Source organism: Cygnus olor, chromosome 5, assembly GCF_009769625.2.
Source record: "Cygnus olor isolate bCygOlo1 chromosome 5, bCygOlo1.pri.v2, whole genome shotgun sequence".
Classification (NCBI taxonomy): Eukaryota; Metazoa; Chordata; class Aves; order Anseriformes; family Anatidae; genus Cygnus; species Cygnus olor.
Genome location: NC_049173.1, coordinates 49,259,969 through 49,285,217, shown reverse-complemented (window position 1 = coordinate 49,285,217; position 25,249 = coordinate 49,259,969). Strand labels below are relative to the sequence as shown.

General features: G+C 40.7%; 1 protein-coding gene across 4 annotated transcripts in view; it reads left to right on the top strand.

The window, feature by feature from the left end:
• The window catches only part of ABTB2 (ankyrin repeat and BTB domain containing 2), a 161,586-nt gene that overhangs the window by 13,340 nt on the left and 122,997 nt on the right, over nt 1-25,249 (top strand). The window contains exon 1 of one of the 4 annotated variants that reach the window (XM_040560376.1): nt 2,459-2,492. The exons of 1 other annotated variant lie outside the window; for it this stretch is intronic. Coding sequence is in view for 2 of the 3 variants with exons in the window: in XM_040560373.1 (XP_040416307.1) it covers nt 7,243-8,104 (862 nt within the window). In the remaining variant the exon portion in view is untranslated. Of the gene's footprint in view, nt 1-2,458; nt 2,493-3,469; nt 3,603-6,969; nt 8,105-25,249 lie in introns of those variants that run through there. 2 more of the 4 variants (XM_040560374.1, XM_040560373.1) reach the window with 2 other exon arrangements.

Below are 25,249 nucleotides of genomic sequence, written 5' to 3'. Positions count from 1 at the left end.
GAGACAAGCTTAGTTCTGTCTCTTTTATTCTGCCTCCTTTGAGGTATCTGTGAACAAAGACCCACCCCTACCTCCTTAAGGCTAACCGGGCCCAGCTCCCTCAGCCTCTCCTCATATGACAGAAATTCCACTCCCTTAATCATCTTTGTATCCCATCATTGGACTACCTCCAGTGTGTCCATCTGTTTCTTGCACTGGGGAACCCAGAACTGGACCCAGCACTCCGGGTGTGTCTCATCAGTGCTGAGTAGAGGTGAAAGATACCCTCTCTCCACCTGCTGGCAAATCTCTTCCTAACAGGGTGCTGTTGGCGTTCATTGCCACAAGGACGCACTGCTGACTCACGTTCACTATGCTGTCCACCAGGACCCCATGCTTCTTCTATGCAAAGTTTTTTCCCAGCTGGCCAGCTACATACTGGGGCCTGGAGTTGTTCATCCCTCGATGCAGTACTTGGCACCTACCATTGATGAACTTCAAGAGATTCCTGTATGACCATTTCTTCAGTCTGTGAAGGACCCCCTGAACAGCAGCACAACCACTTGTTGTATCAATCAGTCCTTCCAGTTTTTTATCACCTGCAGACTTGCAGTACACCGCTAGTAACTGACCTCCAGCTGGAGCTTTTGATGCTGATCCCAACCCTTTAAGTCCAGCAGTTCAGTCAGTTTTCAGTCTACCTCTCTGACCACTTATCTAGGCCATACTTCATCAGTTTGCCAATGAGGATGTCATGGGAAGAAGTGTCAAAAGCTTTGGTAAAGTGAAGATGAACAACATTAGCTTCTCTTCTCTCATTCATCATGTTAGTCATTTCATCATAGAAGGCTGTCAGGTTAGTCAGGCATCATTTCCCCTTCGTAAGTCAAAGCTGGCTACTCTAAATCATTTTCTTTTCCTTATGTGTTTGCAAATGGTTTCCAGGACTGTTTGTTCCATCCACTTTCTGAGAATAAAGGTGAGGCAGACCAGTTTGTATATCTTTCAATCTTTCTTCTTGCCCTTTTTGAAGATATGAATGACATTTGTTTTCTTCCAGTCCTCAGGAACCTTCCCCCAGCCACTGTGACCTTTCACAGATAATGGAGAGTGGTCTTGCAGTGACACCAGCCAGCTCCTTCAGCACTCATGCACACACACCATCAGATCCCAAAGACCTGTGTGTGTCCAATCTATTAGATGTCCCTAACCTCATTCTCCTCTAGCTAGAGTAAGTCTTCATTACTGCAGACTTTCTCACTGGTCTCAGGGGGCTGTGATTTCTGAAGGCTGGACTTACCAGTAAAGGCATGGTTTGTGCTATAAGGTGCTGGTGTATTGAAAGTGTCCTCTGCAGACCTGATACATATGCTGGGCTCATGATTAAAACAGTATACCTGAGGAGAAAAAAAATGGAGAAGGGAACCTTTAAAGATTAATCTTTGGAATTTACTTCTTTTCATCTTTCGCTACTTTGCTTTGATACAGCTAGTCTCTCCTCTGCGTCTACATGCTTTCTAAGCTTTCACTGATAACTTTTTCACAGTATTATTAGTTGAGGATTCTTGTCTGGATATGTTTCCTTCTTATAAAATTTCCCATAACATTAAATAAACCTAAGGAAAACACTGTTGTGTGATACTTAAATTACTTGACAATCTGAATTACCAATATTAAAGAGAATATTAAATAGCATACACAGACTTGTATGGCAACATCTACTGATACATGTTACTTGTTTTTAATGTCTTCTGGAGCAGCAAAACCAAAGCTGGCCAGGTAACCTGTCTAGACAGCAGCAGCAAAACAATATTTTGTTCATATCAGGAATCTCTTCTCCTAATGCCTGTCTCTTCTCCTAATATACATATGCACAGAGATTTCACGCAAGGTTCCTTCCCCCTCTAGTTGTATTTACTACAAAGTGCAGCTTTTGAAAGTAAAAATTATTATGGGGGGATGTTCTAAATGTTTCTTATGCTTTTCATATCTGAAAATGTGTTAAAAACAGACCATATAAGATCTTAACCAATTCAGTTTTTTAAAATTGTCTTGCTTAATATTCACTATTGGTTGTAATGACTTGACTCCTTATTTCTACACAGTTAGTAATCATTTTGAATAATAGTAACTTTTCTTTCATTACAAATGATAGTAAAGCTAATCAATGCTGATTTCCTATGCTAAGCAAGCATTTCTTAAAGAAAAAATGAAGAGTGATCTTTTGGAAAGGGAAGTTCTGTTTTGACTGAGAGTCTTAAGGATATCAGTGAGGCAAGATCTGGGAGAACATGTAACATCTTTTATTAGTTTAACTGGTGCACGAGAAAAAAATAGGTAGAATTTTTTAGGCAAGAACATTTCTGTGGAATTGTTAATAGCAATTAACAATGATAATTGTTAATAGTTTTATTCTAAGCTAAATCACAGATAAAATTGTGATAGGAAGTAGGTAAGATTTGTTACCAACAAGCCTGAAGATTTCTTCAGTACAGTCTCTGTAGAAAATTTCAGTAAGTTCTAACTATCTGAAGAGTTTACACAAGAGATAGTATTATTTCTGAGAATTTTGAAGAGCAGAGGATTGGCATAAGAGTCTATGTTCTTGTAAAAAAAATATCTTTTATTCTATTATTTTGTAAATATTCTTTTTAAAATTTAAGTATTACTACCTAGTAAATTTACCTATGAATTATCAGCTACTATACTCTGAGGTTTTCACATTGTAAGCTTTGAAAAGGTGCTCTGCATCAAAATGGATGGGGAAGAACATTATTTCTTTACTTAAGAAAAAGACTCCAGTTGGGAAGGTGCACTTGATACCTCCATTATTACTTGCTAATAAAGGAGGCTGGTGAGATCAGCAGCTAACATTTAGTAATTTGCTGGAAGGGGCTCTCAGCTGCTGTTAGGCAATAAATTGAGGACCTTTGCTAGATAGAGATTTTGCTACATATAGAAAATGCACCAGATGCATGTTAGCTCTTCATCAAAGTTGCTTCGAAAATATGCAGAACATATTCCCTTACCTGCAGTAGACATTTTGGCATTTGATTTAGACCTGACATGTAATTCACCAGCCCTAGTCACGCTTCATCTGTTCTTTCTCCTCAAATGTTCTGTTGTATGGGCTCAGTCTGATCTTCAGGTATTGGGAAGCATCTTTTATCAGAGCTAGTTTATTAAAAATATTTTTTTAATCATTGCATATAAAACATAGTTAAATAGCTACATAAGGAAAATACTATCTTTTTACAGTGGAGAAAACAGAATTAGCACTTTCTTGAATAGCAATAGTAGTGTAAAAATGAAATTTCTAGCAATAACCATCAAAGTAGTTAATGTCCCGAAGAGAAGCCCAGCTGGCTGTTGGGCCTCTTGGCTAATTAACAGTCACCACCATACACAGCTGCAATAAATAAGGCTTGGAAATGGCTCCCCTGCCAGGTACTTTGGAGGTACTACTTCAGGTTTTGGTTACACCATGTTAACAGCTTTTCCGAGTGCTGTGTTGAGGATAATTGTAATGCTATTTTATGTTTTTTTCATTTTTCCCCACCGGTGGAACACTTGAGTCTTCTTTACTTCAGAGTGATTGAAATTAGGTCACATGGGACGTGCTGGTAAGGGATGGTTTTGCTGCTTGCTAGCGTGTGCATGAATGTTTTGTACCAGAACGTTGAATTTTGTTCCTGGAAAAGTAACAGATTAATATAGCTATTTTCTACTTTAAAAAGTATTGATTTGGAGTCTTTGGTACAGGTTAAATTTATTGGGACTTTACACTTACTTCGTGTTATGTTTCTTTAAATAAAATAAAGCTATTTTAAAATGATTTTGATGATATTTGCCTAGTTGCTATCTCTGTATCAGAGAAGGATGATGTTTTTTAATTCTAATTAATTCTGATGCACTTCATTATCTGAGTTCTTTAAATGAAAGAATGATGAAGAGTGTGGTGGTGTTTTTTTTGTTTGTCACGGGATTTCCACAGTTAGACATTCTAAGCCTATATTTCTAAAAGTCTTTTGATAGTTTCTCTATTCTTAACACTTCAATTTTAGAGAGATGTGATTATAAGAAAATCTGTAGAAAGCTGACTTCTACTGTCTGGAAAAAATGTAATTCCTAATGGCTGCAGTTGAAAAATATGCAAAAAGAATACAGTACTTGTCGTGTCTTATAAATCAAGATGTGCTAACTTGTTCTTATTAGTGCTTTGAGTATGTCATTTTCATTTTTTGGTATTGACTATTTGAGTTAGCCAGTATAGTAATTGTTTTCTGGAAATATAACTTAGTTTTCATAACAGTTTACAGTTCAGTTATAAACACTGTTACAGTGTTCAATTATAAACACTGAAAGCAAACTATTTCCTTTTCCTTCAGATTAAGAAAATAACTTGATTACTTCCTTCAGCTCTGTTCTTCTTTTAGCTGTTCTTGGAAGCCTATTGCAAAATTGTCTGTTTCTAATTTTATGATAGATAATTAATTAACATTGGAGAACATAGAACCTATGATGAACTTGTTCTGTCAGGGATAAATAATACATGTGAAACTGAGAAGTGCTAGTAGAGAACCCGTATTTGTCTAGTCCTCTTTTTTATTTACATATTTTTTTAAACTTCTATTCCAGAAAGTTTTGTTTTGATTGTGTTGGGAATCTTGGATTTTGAAGCTCTTACATCTCCAGTAAGGAATATCCCTTGTACCCTCGGGGGGCTTCTGTTCCATGGTTTGTCTGCTTTGGGTAAAGGTTCACGATAGCTTTGCAGTGAAGGGAGAAAAAGATTTATCAGGCAAAGTATTATTGTATAAGGAAATACTGGATATGAAATTCTAAAAGTGGCCAGTAGTGTAACTCCTAAAAAAAAAAAAAATAAAAAAATAAAAAAACCTCCCCTAATTCATGAGGGAATAAAGAAAGCAGAAGTTGCTGTGAAGTTGGATGAATTTTGTGTTTTTAAATTACTTGGACTGGTAGGAGTAACAAATTGTGTGGGAGTATTGGAGAAGTGTGATAAGGAGAAGAATAGAAGTGATTTGTAGAAATATGTCAAGCTGTACAAAACTGCACAACTGCATTTTTCTCAAATAAAAATCAAGTTCGTATTGGCCAACTGTGTAGCAGTCTTCCATGGCAATTCATGCTTGTGTTTATGATAAAAATAAGTCATAGAAAGTATATGGAACAGTAGGAATTTTAGTTTTTTTTTTTTTTTTTTTTTTTTGCAAGTGGGTATCATGGAATAAAGCACCAAGGCCTTTTAGTGTGAAAGAGATTACAGAGATGGTTCTCTCTGCCTGCTTCCTGCTCACATAGAGTTCAGCGTGAAGACAGGTGGAGGTGAAAGGGAGATGTCTATCTGACCCTAAGGGTTTGAACAAGGAATTCCCCTTGGTTTGGGGACGTGGTGGAAAGATGTAGGGGGACAGGACATGAGTGCATTGTGTGGCAAGTGAGCAATGCAACCTTAGCAGCAATGGTCTGAATGGGCCCAGACATGAGTGGGAACCTACCAAAAGTCAAGGTTAAGTTTACAGTAGTCCACGGTACATAACATACAGGGTGAAATACAGATGTGAAAGTGGAAAGAAAATGTTTTAGAAAAAGTATAGTGATTGAATGCACTGAAGGCATGAGACTTAAAACTGTGTACTTTGAATCAGTACTGCCTGGCTGTGTTGTCTTTACTGGGCTCGAAACTCTTTTATACAGTGCTTGAGCCTGAAAAATATGGCAAAAATAGTAGAGTTAGCTTTGATTTGTAAAATAACAGAGTATTAGAACCATGTCAAAAAAAATACATATTTTTGAACTATCAGTGGAGCACAAATGAAGTGTTGAAGCATTCTGATTTTGTGCTAAGTTGGAATGACTTTAAGTAGAGAATTATGTACGGCATTTTTCAGACAACATATGCTTCACGTGGATTCGTTTTTTTACAGAGAAGCCCTGAATAAACAGAGCTCACTTATAGTTGGGCTTAGATCTAAGAAAGATAAAAGAAGATGCAATGTGGAGAAAGCAGTTTGGGGGATGAACTGGTTGGAATTTCATATGCCTTTTTAATCACTTTAGCTTCTAACATGAATGGAAGCTGCTTACCCAGCAGATGGGGGGGAAAAGAAAAAAAAAAAGATTAAGTGTCTTCAAAAATTTCATTTATGTATAACAGATGTTCTGATGTATTTTTATTGACACTAAGCATATATACTGCAGTACAAAGATTCAAAACAAGATCCCACCAAAGTAAGGTGTTAAGATTTTAAGCTAGGAAATCTCTTGTATCCTAAATAGGAGCCAAGTCTGTGGACCAGTACAGTGCCAACTGGGGATGCAAATAGGTGGTCAGCAGCAGTGTCTGCTCAAAGTATCGGTCAGCTACCTCTGATGTACAAAAGCATTGGGCTTTAGGTCGGCTTGCTTACCCAGGTGTACGCAAATACGATCTTTTTCCTTCATCTATTGCAAATTCTCATTAAGTGAAAGTGTCTCTCGCTGTGAGAAGGGATTGCTGTTTCATCTGCTCCATGAGTGTGTCTGTAAGATATTTATTTCAGAGTTTTAAATGCACGTGGGCCGGGGGTGCCCGAGAAGACGCGACTCGAGCTGCCCGGCAGGGAGCGGAGCGCCTGCCCGAGCCGTGCCGCGAGGCTGCTGCCGGCGGGCGGCGCCCTCGCCCCGCGCAGCCGCTCCGCGGGGAGCCGAGCAGTGCCCGCCGGCAGCGGGCGGTCCCAGGCCGGGGCCCTGCAGACGCCGCCCAACGGCAGCGCTGGGGCCCGGCGCGCCGCCTCCAGCCCCCTCGGGCCGCCACACGGCGCGGGGACCAGCAGCAGGAGCGGGGCGAGCCCGCAGCCGCTGTCCTCGCGTCCCCTCGCCGCCCCGCCCGCCCGGCGCCATTTGCATAGCGGCCGCCCAGCTCGGCTTTGACTGGCGGAGACGCGCTCCGCCGGCGCCGCCGATTGGCGCGTCTCGGCGCAGCTCATTTGCATGCGGCGGGGCGGGGCGCCCGGCGGAGCGGCGGCGGAGAAGTTGAGCCCGAGCCGCCGCGAGTGTCCCGCCGAGCGCCCCGCGCCCCGCCGCCGCGGGCAGAAGATGGCCGGGCGCGGCCCCCCCGCGGCATGGAGGTAGCTGCCCGCACCGCTCCCGCCCGCCCTGCTGCTCGGCCGCCCGGGGGGCAGGCGGCTCCGGCTCGCTAGGGATCTGCTCCAGCCTCACCTTGTCGCGCTGCCGGCGGTTGGCTCGCCCGCCTTTCCTATGGCTGGGATATACAGCTCTACTCTGAAGACCCTGGAGGATCTGACTCTGGACTCTGGTTATGGGGCAGGGGATTCCTGCAGGTCCCTTAGTCTCTCCTCGTCCAAGTCCAACTCCCAAGCCTTCACCTCTTCTCAGCACCGAGGCAACTGGTGGTACTACTCGGGCTCCATGAACAGTAGGAATAACAGCTGGGATACAGTGAACACGGTTCTGCCGGAGGACCCGGAGGTTGCAGATATCTTTTCTAAGTGTCCTAAGCTGCCGGATCTAGAGGAGTACCCCTGGACCGATGAAGACATCGGAAAAATACTCCGAAAAGCAAAGGGAGATGGAAAGAGCAGGCCCTTTTCTCAGGAAGCTGTCAGGCGGCTCTCCCAGTTACTGAGGCGCGCCCTGATCCGCATCGCCCGGGAAGCTCAGCGCCTCAGTGTGATGCACTCCAAGTGCACCAGGTTCGAGGTGCAGAGTGCCATCAAGCTCATCCAGAGCTGGTCGCTGTCGGAAAGCTGCGTTCTGGCCACGGTCAAGGCTCTCTCCCTCTACAGCATGAGTGCTGGAGATGGACTGAGGAAGGGCAAATCGGCTAGATGTGGCCTCACCCTCTCCGTGGGGAGGTTCTTCAGGTGGATGGTGGACACTAGGATCTCGGTCAGGATTCACGAATACGCAGCCATCTCTTTAACCGCTTGCATGGAAAACCTTGTGGAAGAGATTAAGGCTAGAGTTTTGGCAAGTCAGAGCCCTGACGGAGGAGGGGAGATCTCAGCTGAAATCCTGGAGATGGTTATCAACAATGATGCTGAACTTTGGGGAGTGCTGCAACCCTACGAGCATCTCATCTGTGGGAAAAATGCTAATGGTAAGATCCAGCCCTTATGATTGCTCTTCTTCACACCAGCAAGCTTTGTAGTAAAGTAGCTGGTGTTTATGGATTTGGTTCTTCTGTTTGTTTGTCTGTCTTTTCCCCTGAATTGCGTCTTGGTAGTGGTTTGTGTGTGCATAAAGCAGATGTCTTCACCAGACAGGAATGATACTGCTTTCTTCTTAAGGTGTATCAGTTTCTAAAAGGTGCCGAGGTGATGGGAAACCAAAGCCCTAGCCCTGTTGACTTAACAGATGTCTCCTGACTTTCTACCAGCTGCTGTTTTGAGTGTTTCTTCTATAACTGGCATGTGAACAACTCCGCTGTGCTCAGAAGAAGAAATATGCGTTACAAACCACTCTCCAGAAAAACACAGTGGTTGTTTTTAAACAAAATTTACTTGGGCCTCCAACCAGTGCATAGTAAGTTATACTGACAATTTTGCAGTTTCCTCTTGAAGATGTTATTCCCACGTACAGCCTGGAGAGGGAAAACAACATTGAGATCTTTTTTTCCTTTGCGGTAGTGAAATTGAGTTTCTGAGCAAAAACTTAAAACTCCATGTTACTTAGACTTCCTTCTAGTTTAGCAGAAACCTGTGTTGTAATTACACTTGTGTAATAAATGAGAGCTTGTGCTTGGCCTGCCAAAGTGAGCATGTAGAATGGTGCCTCAGTAATGAGAATAACATAGTATTAAGATACTTACCTCTGTAATTTGTTTAGAAAGCAGACTTTTTGAGCAGTTAAGCAAATAAGCAGATAGAGGAATGTTGGCCTCTTCCAAAGAGACTGAGGAGCAATTTGAAATGCTGAAGTCTTGCTGTTTCTGCTAAGAAGCTGCACAGTTTATTTTTCATCATCACACTGAGGAGCACCATATCTTTTTTTTTTTTTCCTGGAAAATTTAGAGGAATGTGATTTCTGAAAACTACCCTGTGTACCACACAGTTTCATGGCTTTTGCTGGCCTTAGAGCTGGAATCAGGTGTTCCGTGCAGAGTACCTTCCTGGCTTAACTGTGTGCAAAACCAAGTGTCCTCTTCAAAAGATGATCTCACAGTGAGAGACAGGTAAAGGAGCAGGGTTTCTCTAAGCAGGAATGATACCTTTAGTGAATGCTGCTAATGAAACACTTAATCAGACGAGGGTTGACTCCCTTGACTTCTGCTTGCCAGGTGCATTGACTTCCTGCAGTTCCCCCCATCCGGACAATCCCGCAGCAGTTCCCATCACTAGCGGGTAGGTGCAGCGACTCTCCTCAGTGCTGTAGTGTCTCCGCAGTGAGTCAGCCTGGTTCATTGGTTACTGCGTAAGAGGATGGCTGCTTGTAAACCCTCTCTTATGTGCTCTGCCTGCACTCTGTCCCCTTGATGATATCACCAAATGTATGTGAAATAAATGCAAAGAGCCTGCGATGGGCTCTTGGTGCTGGTACAAGATGTAACAGCAGAAGTCAAACCCAGAGATCTACTTTTTGAACTACAAACTCTTTGATGCAAGACTATAAAGGAATGCCTTCTGCCAATACACTTGTCATAATCCTTTGTGTACCATTGGACTATTTGTCACCAGGTGCAAAAGTAGGACTCTGTTCCCTCTCTTGTTCCTCATCCATGGAAGCTGGAGTAAAATATTGTGGCTCTATAAAGTGAAGCATGCACTCAAGCTGTTGGCTGCTTAGTGCTTCTGCCACACAGTTTCTGTGTGTAAAATGGAGAGGAAGAGTCAGTCCCTCACAGAGCTGCTGATTTTTTTTTATTTTTATTTTTTTATTAAGAGAGATCTTTCTTGGAAAAAGTGCAATGAATGAATGGAAGCTGTTGTTCAATGGAAACACGAGTGACTGTGCAGGGAAATGCTTATAAATATTCAAAACACCAAATGGTCAGTTATGATAACGCTTGTGTGGTGTAATACCAAGCAGTCATTGGCCACAGAAGGGGTTGGCTTCTGTTGCCTCTTTTATTGTTCCTGTCTCTCAGATCAATTCTGTCAATAATTGAGTGCATTTTTTAAAGTCTGAAAATCGAATAAAGTGCACATGAAGGTATACTATGATTTCCTGTGACAGTCTGTCACTACTACTTTACCTGACAAAAGTCAGTGAATCTTCTAAATGGCTTTCCTTGTGATTGTAAGACCACAATATGGGCTCAAAAAGCTTGAAAAAACTTTATTCTTTCTTCCCATAGGAATTGTAAATTAGTAGTATTCACGTTCTCCACAGTGCTCTCAAATGATTTTGTCCTTCACATTAATTTAAATCTGAGTTAGATCTAGTGGTAAAATAACTGGTTTTGTTCCAGTAAAAGGAACAGTCTTTATTGCTTTACTGTCATCTTTGTTTCTTTTTATAGTAAGAACATTTTAGTGGAGTACTTGTAAATTCTGAACTTGGCGCGTGTTTGTTGGGTTTTGTTTTATAGTACTGAGTTTGATGCTAGAGATAAAAAGCTCTTAGAGGTTAAGTTTCAACTCCGGTCAAGCACTGCAGTCTCTGGATGAAATCCTTGGCAGTGTACTGCGCAGAAGATTGTGTTGGATTATTATAATGGACCTTTCTGGCATTAAGATCTATCAAATACAATTTTCATTATTAGATCAGGGTAGCATGCTTCCTTGGAGTCTAAGAAATAGTAAGTAAATAGATAAATCTTTGTAAATTCCCAGGAGACTGAGATTTAGACCTGGATTCCTTCTGTGATTAATCTCCCATCAAATAAAGTAGTCCAGTCACTATTCTTAACGACTTTGGAGGCTGAAAGCTTAATATTTATTATAACAAACATGTTCCAATTAACACCTGGTGTGTCAAGAGTAAAGCTTAAAACTCTGTAAATGCTTAAGGGGGATTTTATTTTTATTTTTAGACAAATAATCTGTGGTTTGTTTATTTATTTTACTCTTTCTATGAAGCTGTTCTTTAATCGACTATTTGTAGCGCCTCTGAGGTACTTTCTGCTGTTGATATGAGTTTTGACTTCATGCCTGAGACTCAATCTCTGCCTGGGAAGGAGGAATGCCATCTGAGCCTGTGGCCATAAGGAGGTCTGCGAGGCTCTCTGGGTATATGGACACCTCCAAGGGCTAAGTCTTTTTAGACAGAGTCTGGGTGACATGTTGCAAAAATAATGCAATGGAAGTTGAAAAGAAAATGAAACATCTTTAAAAGCAACAAAAATGATAAGCAGCTACTGAACAACATAGCAACTGGAATATTAAAAAAAAAAGCCATGTAACTTGGAATATATATTTTATTTTCTATTTTAAATTAGGTGGGGATGTATGACATGCCTTGGTAAAGCAAAAGTAGAGAATGCAACCAGTAGTTTCACAGGGATTTTGACATGTTTTAATTTGGAGTATCAGATTTTACTCATTTAAAACGTTTGTTGCGAGATGAGGAGAAATATGAACTTACCTAGGAAATGTGATTCTTCGATGTGATGTTCCTATATTTGACTGATGCACAGTTCATTAGAACCTGAACTGTCAACACTTCAAATGCATTTTGATATTACTGCCCTATTAACTACAGCACTTAAGTTGTACTGAACTCTCTGGTTATTGCCGAACACTACTGTGACAGCCAATACACCTGCTGTGCTATTTAATGCATCAACACATCCCGATGTTCTGTGGATATAAGTGTTGACAGATGTTGCTTGGAAAAAAAAAGGGGGGGGGATTTAACTCAATAATGCTGTTTCTTCACATACCTCTTAGCTGAAACACTTGTAAGTCTCTGTGGATAAACTAATCAACAAATTAGGCTGTTGATTGCTCAGCCAATGAGCAGTAGAAACTGAGTCTGAAATAAGCTCTATGTGTGTCTTGAGACATTTTTCTTAGAAAGGGGGCAGAGGGGTGAAAATGTATAACCTTTCCTCACAGGAAGAAAACTGATTTGGACATGTTAGAATTAGTCCAGGGATGAGTCCTCTACTCTCTGTGATACTCAACACCATGGAACAGTCTACCAAGTATCAAGTGTGGGGGTTGACTTTGGGCTTGGTATCTGACTAACATGATTTTCTTTTATATTTCTCACTGCACTAATATATCTTAAAAATTATAGCTGATTTTAACTTTGGAGGTGGGTGGGGGTTATGCCATTCTTAGCAATTACTTAGAGTGATCTAACTGGTCTGAAATAACTTTTATTTCAGTGTACTCATGGTACTGTACCAAAATCCAGCACTGAAAAAATAAATAAATCATTGACTTTTCAATAAATGTCCCTTTTGTTATCTGAACTGAACAAAGTGATGTGCTCATAAAGAGCCTCATCAATTTTAATAAGGTATCAGCTTCACAATTACTCAGAAAAACTGCATGTTGGGAAGGTGCATTTTGGGGGTGGAGAGCTGCAAATGCAATCAATAAGCTAAGCTGAGTAGAAATACAAGGTTACTATAGCTGTACCTCAGGTTGTGTGCTAATCGTTTAAAAAATCACCTCTTCTGTGTCATATCAGGGTCCAACAGAAATGCATACATCTTAAGCAGTGGTTTGAAGCTGCTTGGTTATAGCTGTGAATCACACAGCTGTGTCTAATCTCTGCTCTGGCCTCCCCTAATACCTGCTCAGTGCGCTTAGTAGATTGGGGACGGGAACTCATTTGCACCTACTGGCAGGCTAAGCAATTTTCTGTTAACGGTGCACTGGATGAAAGCTTCCAGTGGGCTGGGGACCTTTCCTGCCCGTGTTACCATGAATAAATTAAATGGCTTTGGACTGGGATGCTCTCCTGTAGCCCCCCTGATTGCATGGGGGTGAGCTCAGGTGCAGGGGGGATAAAAAGCCTTCAATCTCTCCTCTGGTACAGACAGGAAAGCGTCCTTTAGGTTTCTGGCCATCTGGCAGACCTGACAGCACAGTGGCTGAAAATCTAGAAGCCTAGAGAAAAGGTGACAAGTAATAGGATGAGAGGAAACAGTCTCAAGTTATGCTGGGGCGGTTTAGATGGGATATCAGGAAGAATTTCTTCACAGAGAGGATGATCAAGCATTGGAACGGGCTGCCCAGGGAAGTGGTGGGGTCCCCATCCGTGGAGGTATTTAAGAGACATGTGGAGGTGGCACTAAGGGGCATGGTTTAGTGATGGGTCTTGGTAGGTGGGGCTGATGGTTGGACTTGGTGATCTTGAAGGTCTTTTCCAACCTAGCTGGTTCTACAATTCTGAAATGGCTGCTCACTCTTTAGCCTGCATGTAGCACGTCTGATGCGCTGTCCCCACTGTCTCGCTTTTGCTTACTGGGTCTGGCTGAGTGCGCCGCGCTCTGCTCGCCTCGTGCATGTTGCTCACTGGGGTCCTGGGGCAGGAACATGAGAGACCTATGTGCGTGTTTCTGTGCAGATGAGCTGGTTGTAGCTACAATCTTATTTGAATTGCAGTGTCATTCGCCTCTGTACAAATGTACCTCCAGCATACCTCGTGTGCTTCTACTCCTGCATATTCAAGAGCCTGGGTTTGGATCCACAAACCCACAGGGACAAATTCTCTAAGCCTGACTGTTGGTACTTGTATATGCATGCTCTCATCTCCTACAAATGCAAACTACTGGATGCACAATTAAAAATACAAACATCTGCAGATACACATCTTGCTTATGTTGAGGGGGAGATAAAGTAGAGCTAAAATGCCTGTTATTTCTTTCTTTATAGTGGGTTTATATATATGTATGTATTTTTCATTTAGTGAAACAGACAATGTAGTAATGCTGCCTCAAATTAATCCTTCAAATTGCTGATACTACACCATGGCAATAAGATTTGGGTCCTTTCGATTCAGTTGGTTGAAGACCAAGTGTTGAAACTCCCTCAGTGTGTTACTACTACTAGCAAATGCAGATGTTTAGATTTCAAGTGGAATCAGTGTTGGTGCCAGCATATCCCTGTGAAACTGGGTAGCCAGGTCTGTGCAGAAGAAACCTCTGGAGAAAAAAGTCTGTTCCCTGCAGTGTTCAGGCTGAAGTCTGTTGCTGTTTGAGTTGCCGCAAAAGCCAGGAGTTTGAACTGCCTTTGAGACTAAGACTGATTTTTTTCCCTTGGTATGTGAAACCTGAAGTTACAACAGGGTTTTGGTTTTTCATTTCAAATGAAAAACCAAACTGCTTTAACTCAAGGTTTAGCAGTGAATGCCTGTGCAATATTTAGTGTGCTCTTGCATTTTTCTGTCTGCAGAAATGAGGAATGAGCTTTGAGTGCTCATTTTCTCAATTGTAAAATATTGTGTAGTTGATCTACATATCTTCTGTTATTGGAATAATTTAATTTAAGTTAAATTGTCTTGTCTCCTGTCTAGAAAGTCTCACAGCATAGTCTGCTATGCTTCCTCAACCATGCCACTAGAATGATCTTTTGTTTTGCTGTTGTTGTTTTGTTTTATTTTTATTTTATATATATATATACATACACGCAATATGATTTCTCATGCAATCTGAAGCCTAAGCTCAGCTAATCCAGAGAGAGCTGATGATTGTCTGTGAACTTCCCTAATTGACTTTCATCATTACAAATTTCTTCCTCTTTCTTGAGGAGATAAGCACTCGCCCAGTGTATAGTTGTTATATATATTATTCAGAAATCTTAATCCTACCTAGTTTGGGGTTTTACCAAACTTAATTTCAGTTGTAGCACAGGGAGAGAGTGAGTTTTTAATAAATCGTATTAATGGTCTTGAGGTGAGCAATCTTTTTACACTGAAAAATGTTGTTTGGGTATTAATGTTGCTGTAACACTTTTGTGTTCTGATAACTTATTTCTGCTCCTGTGCCTACTATGATTCAGTTAGTCTAGGTGGTCATCCATTTAGAGCTTCCCGCCTCATCTGTTTCATTTTTCTGTCCCTTTCACTAAACTAGCGTTACCCGTGCAGTGCATGGGTATACAACACTGAAAGGCAGATGTTTAAGCTCATAAAGCCTTGAGTTATACAAAATGCAAAAAGTAAAGTTCTGAAAATACTTGCCTAGCTGCCTACAATAGATTGTGATGTTCACTTATGCAATTACCAGGTTGCAGGGGGGCATGTGCTTAGGACTGAAGGAACTTCAGAAAGAAAGGAAGCTCAGAAGTGCTTGTTTGCACTTGGAAGCTTAAACCCAAGATCTTAATGTTGAACTTTAAGTTCATTTTTAAAAGTAATTCATCTTACTGCAATGTAAGAAAATGGAAAAATAAGGCCAAAGGAAATATTAATGTTCACTGAGTTGCTGTGTTGTCCTTAATGTAAAATATAAAATCAACAGGTGTTTATCTTGAGCAATTTGTCTGTTGTGCCGGCAGAATTTAAAAGGGAAAAAGAGGTTTTTAAATACAATGAATCCACTAGCTACACTGTGTCCAGCAAATCCCTCAGCAACCTTTATTCTCTTGAATGTTTGGAAACAAGGTCAAAGTAGTTCTTTCTTTTGCTTACATTTTAGCTCTCATTTAGTAAATGCTAAGCGTTTCAAGTCAATATATGTGGTTGTTATTTATTTATAAACATCTTTGCATCGTTACAGGCTCAGGAGTCTCTAGCTTTGCAATCTTACCCTCTGGACATTGAGGGTAAAATACCTCATGTAGTAAGGTCAACTCCACAAGTAGTCCACATAAGAAAATGTTCATTTGCTCTCTCTGAGCCATGAGAACACAGGGTGATAGATGAAATCAAAGCAATCATTTCTGATGCTCCTGTTTTAATGGGATTAACTTCCAAGTTGTTTTGAACACGTAAATATCCAACATGACATCGACATGTAAATATCCAACATGACAGAAAACCAGTACTATGGTGACTTCATAATTTCTTAATTTATAAATTGGGACAAATATTTCAACAGAACTCTGATTCCTTCCCTTAGAGAACAAGAGCTTAAAAAAAAAATACTGCTAGACGTTGTTTGGAGCATCTCTGTCAATTTAAGGACTAAGTAGTGCATTTGTGAGTGAGGGAAGCCTCTTAAATGAAGTCTTGTTGTTGCTAGTGCAGGCCTTATCAAGAGAAAGCACCAATAGAGAGAGGAAAAGACACACAAATGCTGATAGACAAAGTTAAGGTTTGTTCCTTTCACCCAGACGCATCCAGACTTGCCTTCTGTCTTAGGTCACAAATAAAGCTGGGATTGTGATCTCATTCGAGTGCTCAGGAAGTGTTTGGCTTCAGCGGGTATGGTTTGGTATGCTTGGCAACTGGAGAGAGGAGAGACCAGCACTGGGACAGGCCAGCTACGGGCAGGGCACGGCTGAGGGGTGTCACCATGTAATTAAAGTGTCTGCCTGCATTATACCTGGCTGCAGCCTGCTAGGGTGGTTGTTGCAGCTTCTGTGAGCATGGAATACGTGGGATGGAATTAGTAGTTTGAAAGTAGCTTCTGAGGGAAGGATGTGCTGTAACTGCTGTTGTCTTTAGGACTGGAAACTAAGGATCAGTCCTTTAAATACAAGTTAAGTGGAACTGTGAGCTATTAAGTCCTTGTCTATTAAAAGCTGCTTGCTTATATGTTACTTGCAAATGAAAGTCCCTCAGAATTGTAAACTTCCTTCCTCATTTGCTTGAAACCTATTATTTAATTAAGTGATTTCATGAACTGTAGTCTGGCTGATGGCTTTTCTGGTGGTCCTCTAGGAGGCACTTGTTTGGGTTGGTCATTGTTACAGTTTTAACATGAAACGTTTCTCTGAAGTGGATGCTCAGCAAAGCCCAGGTTGTGGGCTGTGACCCACAAGAATAATTACATCAGGTCATGTGGATTGTTGTGAATGTATTTAACTTGCCATTGAGTAAACGAATACTGTCTGGTGTTCTGTGTATGCATTTAACCCAGACAACTCATAGATTAGTTGTAAGCCTGAGTGCTTGTCCATCTTGTTCTGGTTGTCCTAATAGTACACCTAAACCATTTCTTAAAACTTGTTTGATGTTCACCAGCTTACTTAACCTGCTTCATGTCTGAATTGAGTGAAACACCAGTTTCTGGAGAATGCGGCAAGATTTTTCGTTCATTTGTATAATGACGTGTCAGGTCGTGGAATGATAGGGACAGTAAAAAGGAAAGCAACTGAATCATCTTGGGTCAGTGTACGTCAGTCAGAGATTTTGTGGCAGGTTTTCCTTTCTGCAAACTATGCTTTCTTACCCTGAGACTGTGTAGCTCAACTTCTTTGCACATCTTACGCACAAGTAACAAATCAGCTATTTGCCAGGCTTTCTTGGGGGGGGGGAGGGTCCTGAAAGTGAAATTGATGGCTAAGCCCTGTTGGTGGTGGTGGTTTGTTTGTTTGTTTTAGGGGGCAGCTAGAGATGTTTTGAAGGGATACTTTTTGTAACATTGTAGTGTCACAGCCTATCAGGAGGCTGCATTTGTCTCTCCTGTCCAAAAAAAATGAAAATTCTTGACATAAGCTAATTTTCCCCGTTTTTTCCATGGTTTTGCTTAAGTCATTGCTGTAGGTCTCCTGTAGTGCTACCAAAATGCTTGAGATGATTAAGAGTGTCTGTGATATAATAATGGGCTAGAAAGTAAGGACTGGAGCCAACTAAACATTTTAGACCAGCTTTTCATTTCATGCATGTAGACTTGTAACAACTGGTGAGTTTGCTAGGGGGTTATGTAAGATCAAAGTAAATGTTGTTTATGATATTTCAGGGATGAGAGGGAAGGAACACTATGGAAGACATAATCTGCTTGTCCCTTTCTTCAGTGTTTATAATACTGCAGCCCACGTTGGATACTTGTGTTACTTTCATTTCTAGCCCAATCTGCAGACTGTTGACTGGGACCTGAAAAATAAAGAAAATATGACTGGGTGTTTATGCTGGAACTTTTTCTACATTAAAAAACTAAACAGAGACCTAATTATTATTTTCTTGGCCCTCTATAAGTTCTTTTTTTTGTGGCTTTTTCTTTTTTTTTCTGTTCAAGTCCAAGATGACAGTGAATAGATTTTCTTCTAATATTTACATTTTATTGTTGTTGAATAAAGCACATTACTCTTTCAGCTGACAGCCAAGAACTGAATATTGTGAAACTGCTAAAGCAGGGAAGGTGGCCAGTTTTCTCTCTTATTCTTTCTTCAAACTATTTTGCTTTTTGTTGTTGTTCTAATAGAATTTATTATAAATTGATTTCTTGTTTGTTTTAGTTAGATGACTATCCAATATGCCATGCAGTTCAGACTGATGTCAAAACTAGTAGATTAAAGCAAAATAACAGTTTTCTAGTTGCTTTTGAACAGGTCACTCATCTTTAGCCTTGATTCCACTTGCATGATCTGCTGACAGTCCTGCAGCATTTATTGACCTCTCTCTTCCACTTGAAATAGTGCCTGTTTCAGCCATCCCTGCTGGGCGAGGAGGTGGTGTTGGGAAGTGGCACGCTTCTGAGGCTTGTGAGGAGGTGTGGTGTTTCTGCCTATGTATGCACGCAGGCGGGCAGGCAGAGAGCACCTGCCTGTGTGCCATTACATCGGAGTGCTGTCTTCAGAGGTGTCTTTTTGTTACACGTGAGCCTGACTTTCACTGAAATCAATTTGGAACTCCTTAATGCTTTCTCAAAATGTTATTCCAGTCTAAGTAACTTGCTCTTGATACTATGCGGAAGCCTGTATGGTGTATTGCTGCCATAGTTACTCCAGATTTCGGAAAATTGTGTGAGTAATACATGTGTTACCACATGCAATACCCCAGGTCTAAGCAAAACATTAAGGATGTGTGTTTATGTTGTAATAATATAAGAGATGCTATGTAACAAAATGTATTTCCTTTTTGGGGGTGGATATAATGTCTGGTTAATTGCGTACAAAATTTTGGCTTTTTAGTTTTGAATGTTATCTTTCCCCTTTTTTCCACACACACACACACACACCATTTTTGTGCTCAGCTTAGACTAAACAAAGCTGTCAGCATAAGGATCATAAAAATCTCTCCAGAGTTGAATGGATACAGTTTTGCTCTGCTCTTAGTATGCATTCTAATACTTTTATGTTTTTATTTCAAATTGATAAGGTGGCTTTGGATACTTTCACTAAAGTGATTGTTCAGTTTAGCGTGGGGGGAAGAAGATGGAAAGCTATAATAGTAAGCAACTGACACATTTTTATTAGTTGTTTTTAATAAACCATTTCCTTCTACTGTCAGTATATGAAGACATCTAAAGCTCGTCTATGTGTTTATGGATTTTATTTTTTCAAGAAGTGTTATGCAAAGTTCTCTTATACTCTGACAGTACACGTGGAAACTTCGGCTTTAGTGAGTATTGCTTTATCAGTTTTGTCTGAACTGATATGATACTTGAGAGTGATGAAAGTAAGATCAGCAAGTAGGAAAATTGTCAGAATTGCTCACGAAGAACTGCTACTGAAAGCAAGCTCAGCATCTCTATGAGAAATGCTGCTTACCTTCAAGTTTAATCTTGCAGGAGGGAAAGGAATTGTTTTGGTTAGCTTTAATGAGTCTTTGATCAGTATCTAGAATAGCAAACACTACTCATTTTCCCCCACTATTATTGGGGTTTTTCTTCTCTTGAGGCAGTAGCAGTACATCTGCAATAAGGGAAAAAAAAGTTTAAAACGTGTTATTCATCAAGAAGTTTCATGCTTCTTTTGACTTCAGTAGTGAATACTCAATACGTGATAAATCAAATTCGTGTTACTCGTGATAATGAATTGAGATGTTCAGAAAAAAATGAGCTAGATTTCTCTTAAAGCCCCATAAATTCACATTTGATTGATAATTTAGGTTTATCTATTTGATCTTGCTATGACTTTCACTGTGTAGAAAATGCAGGGAATTTCCAGTCTGAGCATTTGGCACAGACATAGTTACCTTGTTCATTGCACAACTGACTCAAAAACAGGACTCCAAACATACTCTCCTAAATCTCTTGTCAGTGTGCATAGTCACACTTTTGGCTATAACCATGTTATGACAAAGTGAGCTGTTTGTTTCCTGGGCTGTAAGTGCATGAGTAGAAGGAAAAAGGAAGGACGATTGATTTGGTTGCTGTTCTGTGTTTGCTCAGTGAAGTTACTGTGGGGGATGTTGGGAAGCTGAAAATGTTGTGTTCCTCTGAGCTTCCACAGGTCAGCTGAGAGAACGTAATGTGGACGTGAAGGGTGTCGAGCTCGGCAGTGCTGAGCACTGTGCCGCATGGTGGAAGTTCTGGAGCATCTACTCTTTATTCTTCTTTACAAGTTGTGTTTATCTCTCTGTCTTTTTGAAAAAATAAATCCAACTTCTACTGAGGAAAAACATACATTTGGAAAGATGCTGAGGACCTTGCATTTTCTCCCAGAAGGCAGTTTTGTGAATGACTTGCTTCTCCTATTGTGGCATAAGTAGAAGAAGAGAAAGGCAAGATGTCAAGGAAATGGGTAAGAGGCTTGACGGAAGGATGCAGTGTAAAGGCTGAATCACAGTACTGTGTTTGTTTACCAGTGCTGTGAAACCAGATACTTTCATTATGGAATGTGGAAGTGGCCCAGTGATTTTAGTCTGTGATTTATTACAATAGCTAAGGTATGATTTTGTGCATCACAAAAGAGTGGATTGTTTCCTAGGTGTTTGCCTGGGATCTTCCGCTGAAATCACTTGGATTCAGGCCACGTGTCTGTCTGAGGTAGTTTTGTTTTAGTGAAAACTGCAGGGCTTTACACCTCAAAGTGAGAGCAGCTTTGATGGTCGTCATGGGTAATACTTCGTTCCATGCCGGGGGCCAGTGGGATTTAAAGCATCTGTATGCTGAAGTAGTTCTGTGGATGCACCAGTGAGCAGGTGACTGCAGTGGTGTGTGCTTGTTTAATACTACGCCTTGAAAAGCATGTGTGGTTTTCCATGCCCCCCTGCAACCCATTCTGTCAGGGCAAGGCAATGCCTGATGCAGTCTTTTATGAAAGCCACTCACGGAAGATTCATGTTAACGCTGGATTTCCTGATGGAAAGCAACTCTGGAGTTGTTTCTGGCACCTTTTCCCTGTGCATATAATCTTGGCTCTCATAGTTCTGTTGCCGACGTGGAATTGCGGTTCTCGTCATAGGTTATTCTGTGGGATGGTGTGTGTGCTGCACATCAGTAGATCTGGGGAGGGGACTACTATTCTTTGGTTTTAAACAGTCCCAGTGACCTGTCACCTGCTGGAATGGAGTCATAAAACCAAGGATTTTATTATTCCTTGACAGCAGTTCAGAATATCATTTTCCTTTTATAGTATGATGATGTATACATAAGGCTGTGTGATTGTGGCATTTTTTGTTTTTCTTTTTTTTATGCGCACTGCAAGAGACCAGAACTTCCCTAAAGCAAGCAGAATTTATAAATCAAAATAAATATAATTCATTAGCCGGAAGGTAACCCTTCCCTATAGCCAAGACTTAGATAACACATATGTTATGGAAGAAGATACTAAATTGGCACAGGGCGTTTGGCCTACCACCATCTGCAAAGCCTGTACTCCAATTTTCTGCTGTTGCCATGGGCTGCAGACTCAGACAGGAAATCATGGTAGGATGGGAAAGGGTCCAAAATATACACAGCCAGTATAAGGTTTGCAGTTAAGAGAGTCAGAGAACAGGCTATCTGTTCTACTGAACAGGCAGTGCAAAGTAAAACTGGCTTGTGTGTGTGCGCGCGTGCGTACTTCAAATGTCTTTTTATGTTTTATATGCTTATTTTTGAAAGCTTGAATTTTTTCCATGTAAAGTAATGTGTATAATTTCAAATGATCCATTTATATGAGAGGCCTGATTCAAGCCGCACTTAATGGGCCACATTGGCCTGAAAGTGTAAAGCAGTGGAGAATCAGGCCCCCAACGTATGTGAAGTAGCCACACAGAGTTTTGTCTCTGCACATCAGACAAAAGAGCAGCCCCCCACATGTGGTTTGTGAAGAGACGGGGGCACAGGAGGTGTTAGGTTAGCAGAGCTGAATCACTCTTTAATGCTGTCTGTCTCACTACTGACTCCCCAAGCAGCCCAGGTTTCCTCGTCTAGTGGTTATACAAATCTAGTCCTCCGCCTTGATGCTGTGAGCTGCTGCAGTGTGCAGCAAAAAGCTTTTGCATGAGTGCTGCCAGAGACTGCCTGCATGGAGCTGTGGTCAGGCCTTTGGCCACACCAAGTGTGGAGCACATGATGGAGGAACCTCGGAGCCCTCCTGGCCAGGAAGCGCAGGACAACATAGATGAGGAGTAGCACAGAGCATCGCTGTATCTCTGAAGTATCCAGGGTCTTACTTAAGTATTGTTCTTATGTGAATCTCATTTTTTTAAAAACTTTTTAGCCATGTAGCAGCATTTCAAATATATAGCAAATCTCATTTCTCCTGATCAGTTTGTCATGCTGCATGCTTAGCATGAACAACTGTATGAGGCAAGATTCAGTGGACGATGTTGGTTTTATTTATATTATCAGATAGTTCTTCTGTATGTGCAGTACATGTGGAGGGAAGAGAAAGAAAACTCCTTAATGTCCTAAAAGTACAGCAGTCTTCAATGTAAGATATTTGGGAACATACGGCCAGTTTTCCAAAAATTACCAGTCATAATCATACCTTTTTATCTTGTTAGATAAAAGTGGAACCAAAGGAGATAGTGGATGATGCTTATGTTCAACAGCTGTAGTTGTAGAAGTAGTCAAACAAGACTCTCCTGTGTGAGTAGTTTCTAATACATGATACTGACGTGATTTTATTAATCTTGCTTCATAAATTCTTCAGTACTCTTGTCTATCATTACAGACTGCGTTTGAACAAAAGCTTTCTAGTACCTAAGGTGGCATTGTAAGGTCACATTTCATGATGGTGTACTTGAGAAGCAGTTTAGCGTGAATTTGAGGCTGTGGACCTAACATTTCAATTCGTAAAAAAAAAAAAAAAAAAAAAAAAAAAAAGAGGTTGGATTAAAGCTCCCTACATAGCTTCAGATGGAAATATACGAGTGTTTCGTGCTGGAGTCTGGGTAATACACACTTCAGTATATTTTCACAAAGTGGACACTAGGTCAGGAAAATGTTTTGGCTGCTAAGTTCTCCTGTGTCTCAGGCTTGCCTTGGAGAAATGCTGTTTTGGAGAGAAGGGGAGGATGTTATAATAATATACAATGTGACCATTTTAGAGCTTGTTTAATGTTTCTGGTACAATTCTGACAATGTTGGGGTCTGAGTAGTCACTTGGTATTATTCTGAAACATTTCTTCTACGTTATAAACCGCTAAAGGAGAAGAAAAGAGCTTTTCATCTGAAACTACTTTTTTTAATGGCAATTTCATATTCTTGGAAAAAAGAACACAGGAAAATCAGTTAGTAGGAGAATAGTGTGTAATGTCTGCCAATAAAACAAGGATGTTACAGCCTCTATGTGAAACTTGATTATGAGTAAAGATTTGAGGTAGTTGCCAGATGAAGGTAAGAGTAGACGCTTCAAAGGAAAACAATGTTTAATCCGCTTTTCATCATTTAGTATTCAGAGGTGTTGATGAATTCTTTGTGTGCAGCTTTCTGCACAAAAAGTGGATAGTGAAATTTTATTACTGGTGTTTTGAAAAGATTGGTCAACATGAATTTATCTAGAGTCCAAACAGATCATGAAAGGAGATACAGGACCTCATTTGCAAAAGAAAGTTTATTACGTTGTTTATTCTAGAGTCTTCCAAATTTGTCTGAGTTGTTATATTCCGTGAGTGACATGACATTTCTCTTTAGCAGGCTGTATGTCTCTGACCTCTGATTGGCATGAATCTAGCCTAATTCCACTATTGCCTTCTTACAACCCTGAACAGTCAGTGTCCCAGTTACTCTTAATTCTGTGTGACCACTTCGTTGGCATTTACTGTAGAGGAAAAAGAGAGTTCTGGAACACAGCCCTGATGGTCTGCTATTTCAGATAGCTACAGCTGTAGTTTAAATTTTGGCCTGCTAAAATAAAGCAGGATTGATGATAATAGCTGAGTTTGGCTGAATTGAATCCCAAGTAAGGCATCTGGATAGATCATAGAGTCAGAATTATGAATGCATTTTCTTTGAACTGTAGGTTGAAACAGGGAGTACTGGGGTGACTTGCTTTGGACAACAAACAGTTTTCTTATCTGTGATTGAGACATTAAACACAATAACTTACAGGTAATTAACTGTACTGTTTGCAACGCTTCTGGTACGCCTAAAGATTAGCGTACAACTCTTCAACTTAAGCTGCCTTGACAGATGATGGGAGAGATTCACTTCTCCATCAGTTTTTAATTTAATCTTTGTAGAGAAAATGTTCCTTAACTAAAAAATAACAATAACACTGAGTGTCATGCTAGTAGCACATTCTGGATTGACAGAATAGGATCTTAGCAAACTTTTTTTGTGGTAAAAACCTGAACTAAATCATCTTCTCACAGAGCCATCTGTGTTTTTAATTCTGACTGAAGGGAACTATGTGAGAGGCTGGTTCATTCTCCAGGCTCTTTCCGACCATAGCTCTTCTTTGGCTGTAAGAACCAATTTCTGCGTGCCTTAGTTGTGTATGTAGTCCCCTTTCAGCTGCATGGAAGAGCGAAACTATGAGCAGGAGCAAGGTGAGGTCTGCATGGTAGTATCAGACGTTGCTGGATGCAGTGGTGATGTATCTGTCAAGAATCAGACTAGACCTACCAATTAATCCCATTTAGAAATTAAATAACCTAGGAAGTGTATAACCCTGGGGAAGGGATCAATGAATATGGCAGTTTGTTTCATGACCCTGTATCTTCCTCTAGCTGATGCCTTTTTTTTTTTTTGGTGTAATATAATCTGGAAATGATTTGCTGGCCTTTTTTTTTTTTAAATAAAATCTGACTGGAGACAATTTTCAAATTGCAAACTGTCTCAGCCAAGCCATCTGCCTGAGTCTTCAGCAGTGCATTGTATTTCTGAAAAGCGTTCTAGCGAAGCCTCGTAATTCTAAAAAGTTTGAACTGATTCTACATTAAAAGAGGTGATCCAAAAAGCTGATGATGATTTACATGTGAACACTGCCAAGCATTTCTCTGATGAGAGTACATAACAAAGAAGTGCTCGAGTGATTGAGTAAGGCTGATTTGAACAATCTGTTGTGGATTATACATCTCTCTGATATTCCACAATTGTGAGAAGCTACTGTCACTTGTATTTTCAGTCTGTGTTTTGCTTAGAGGG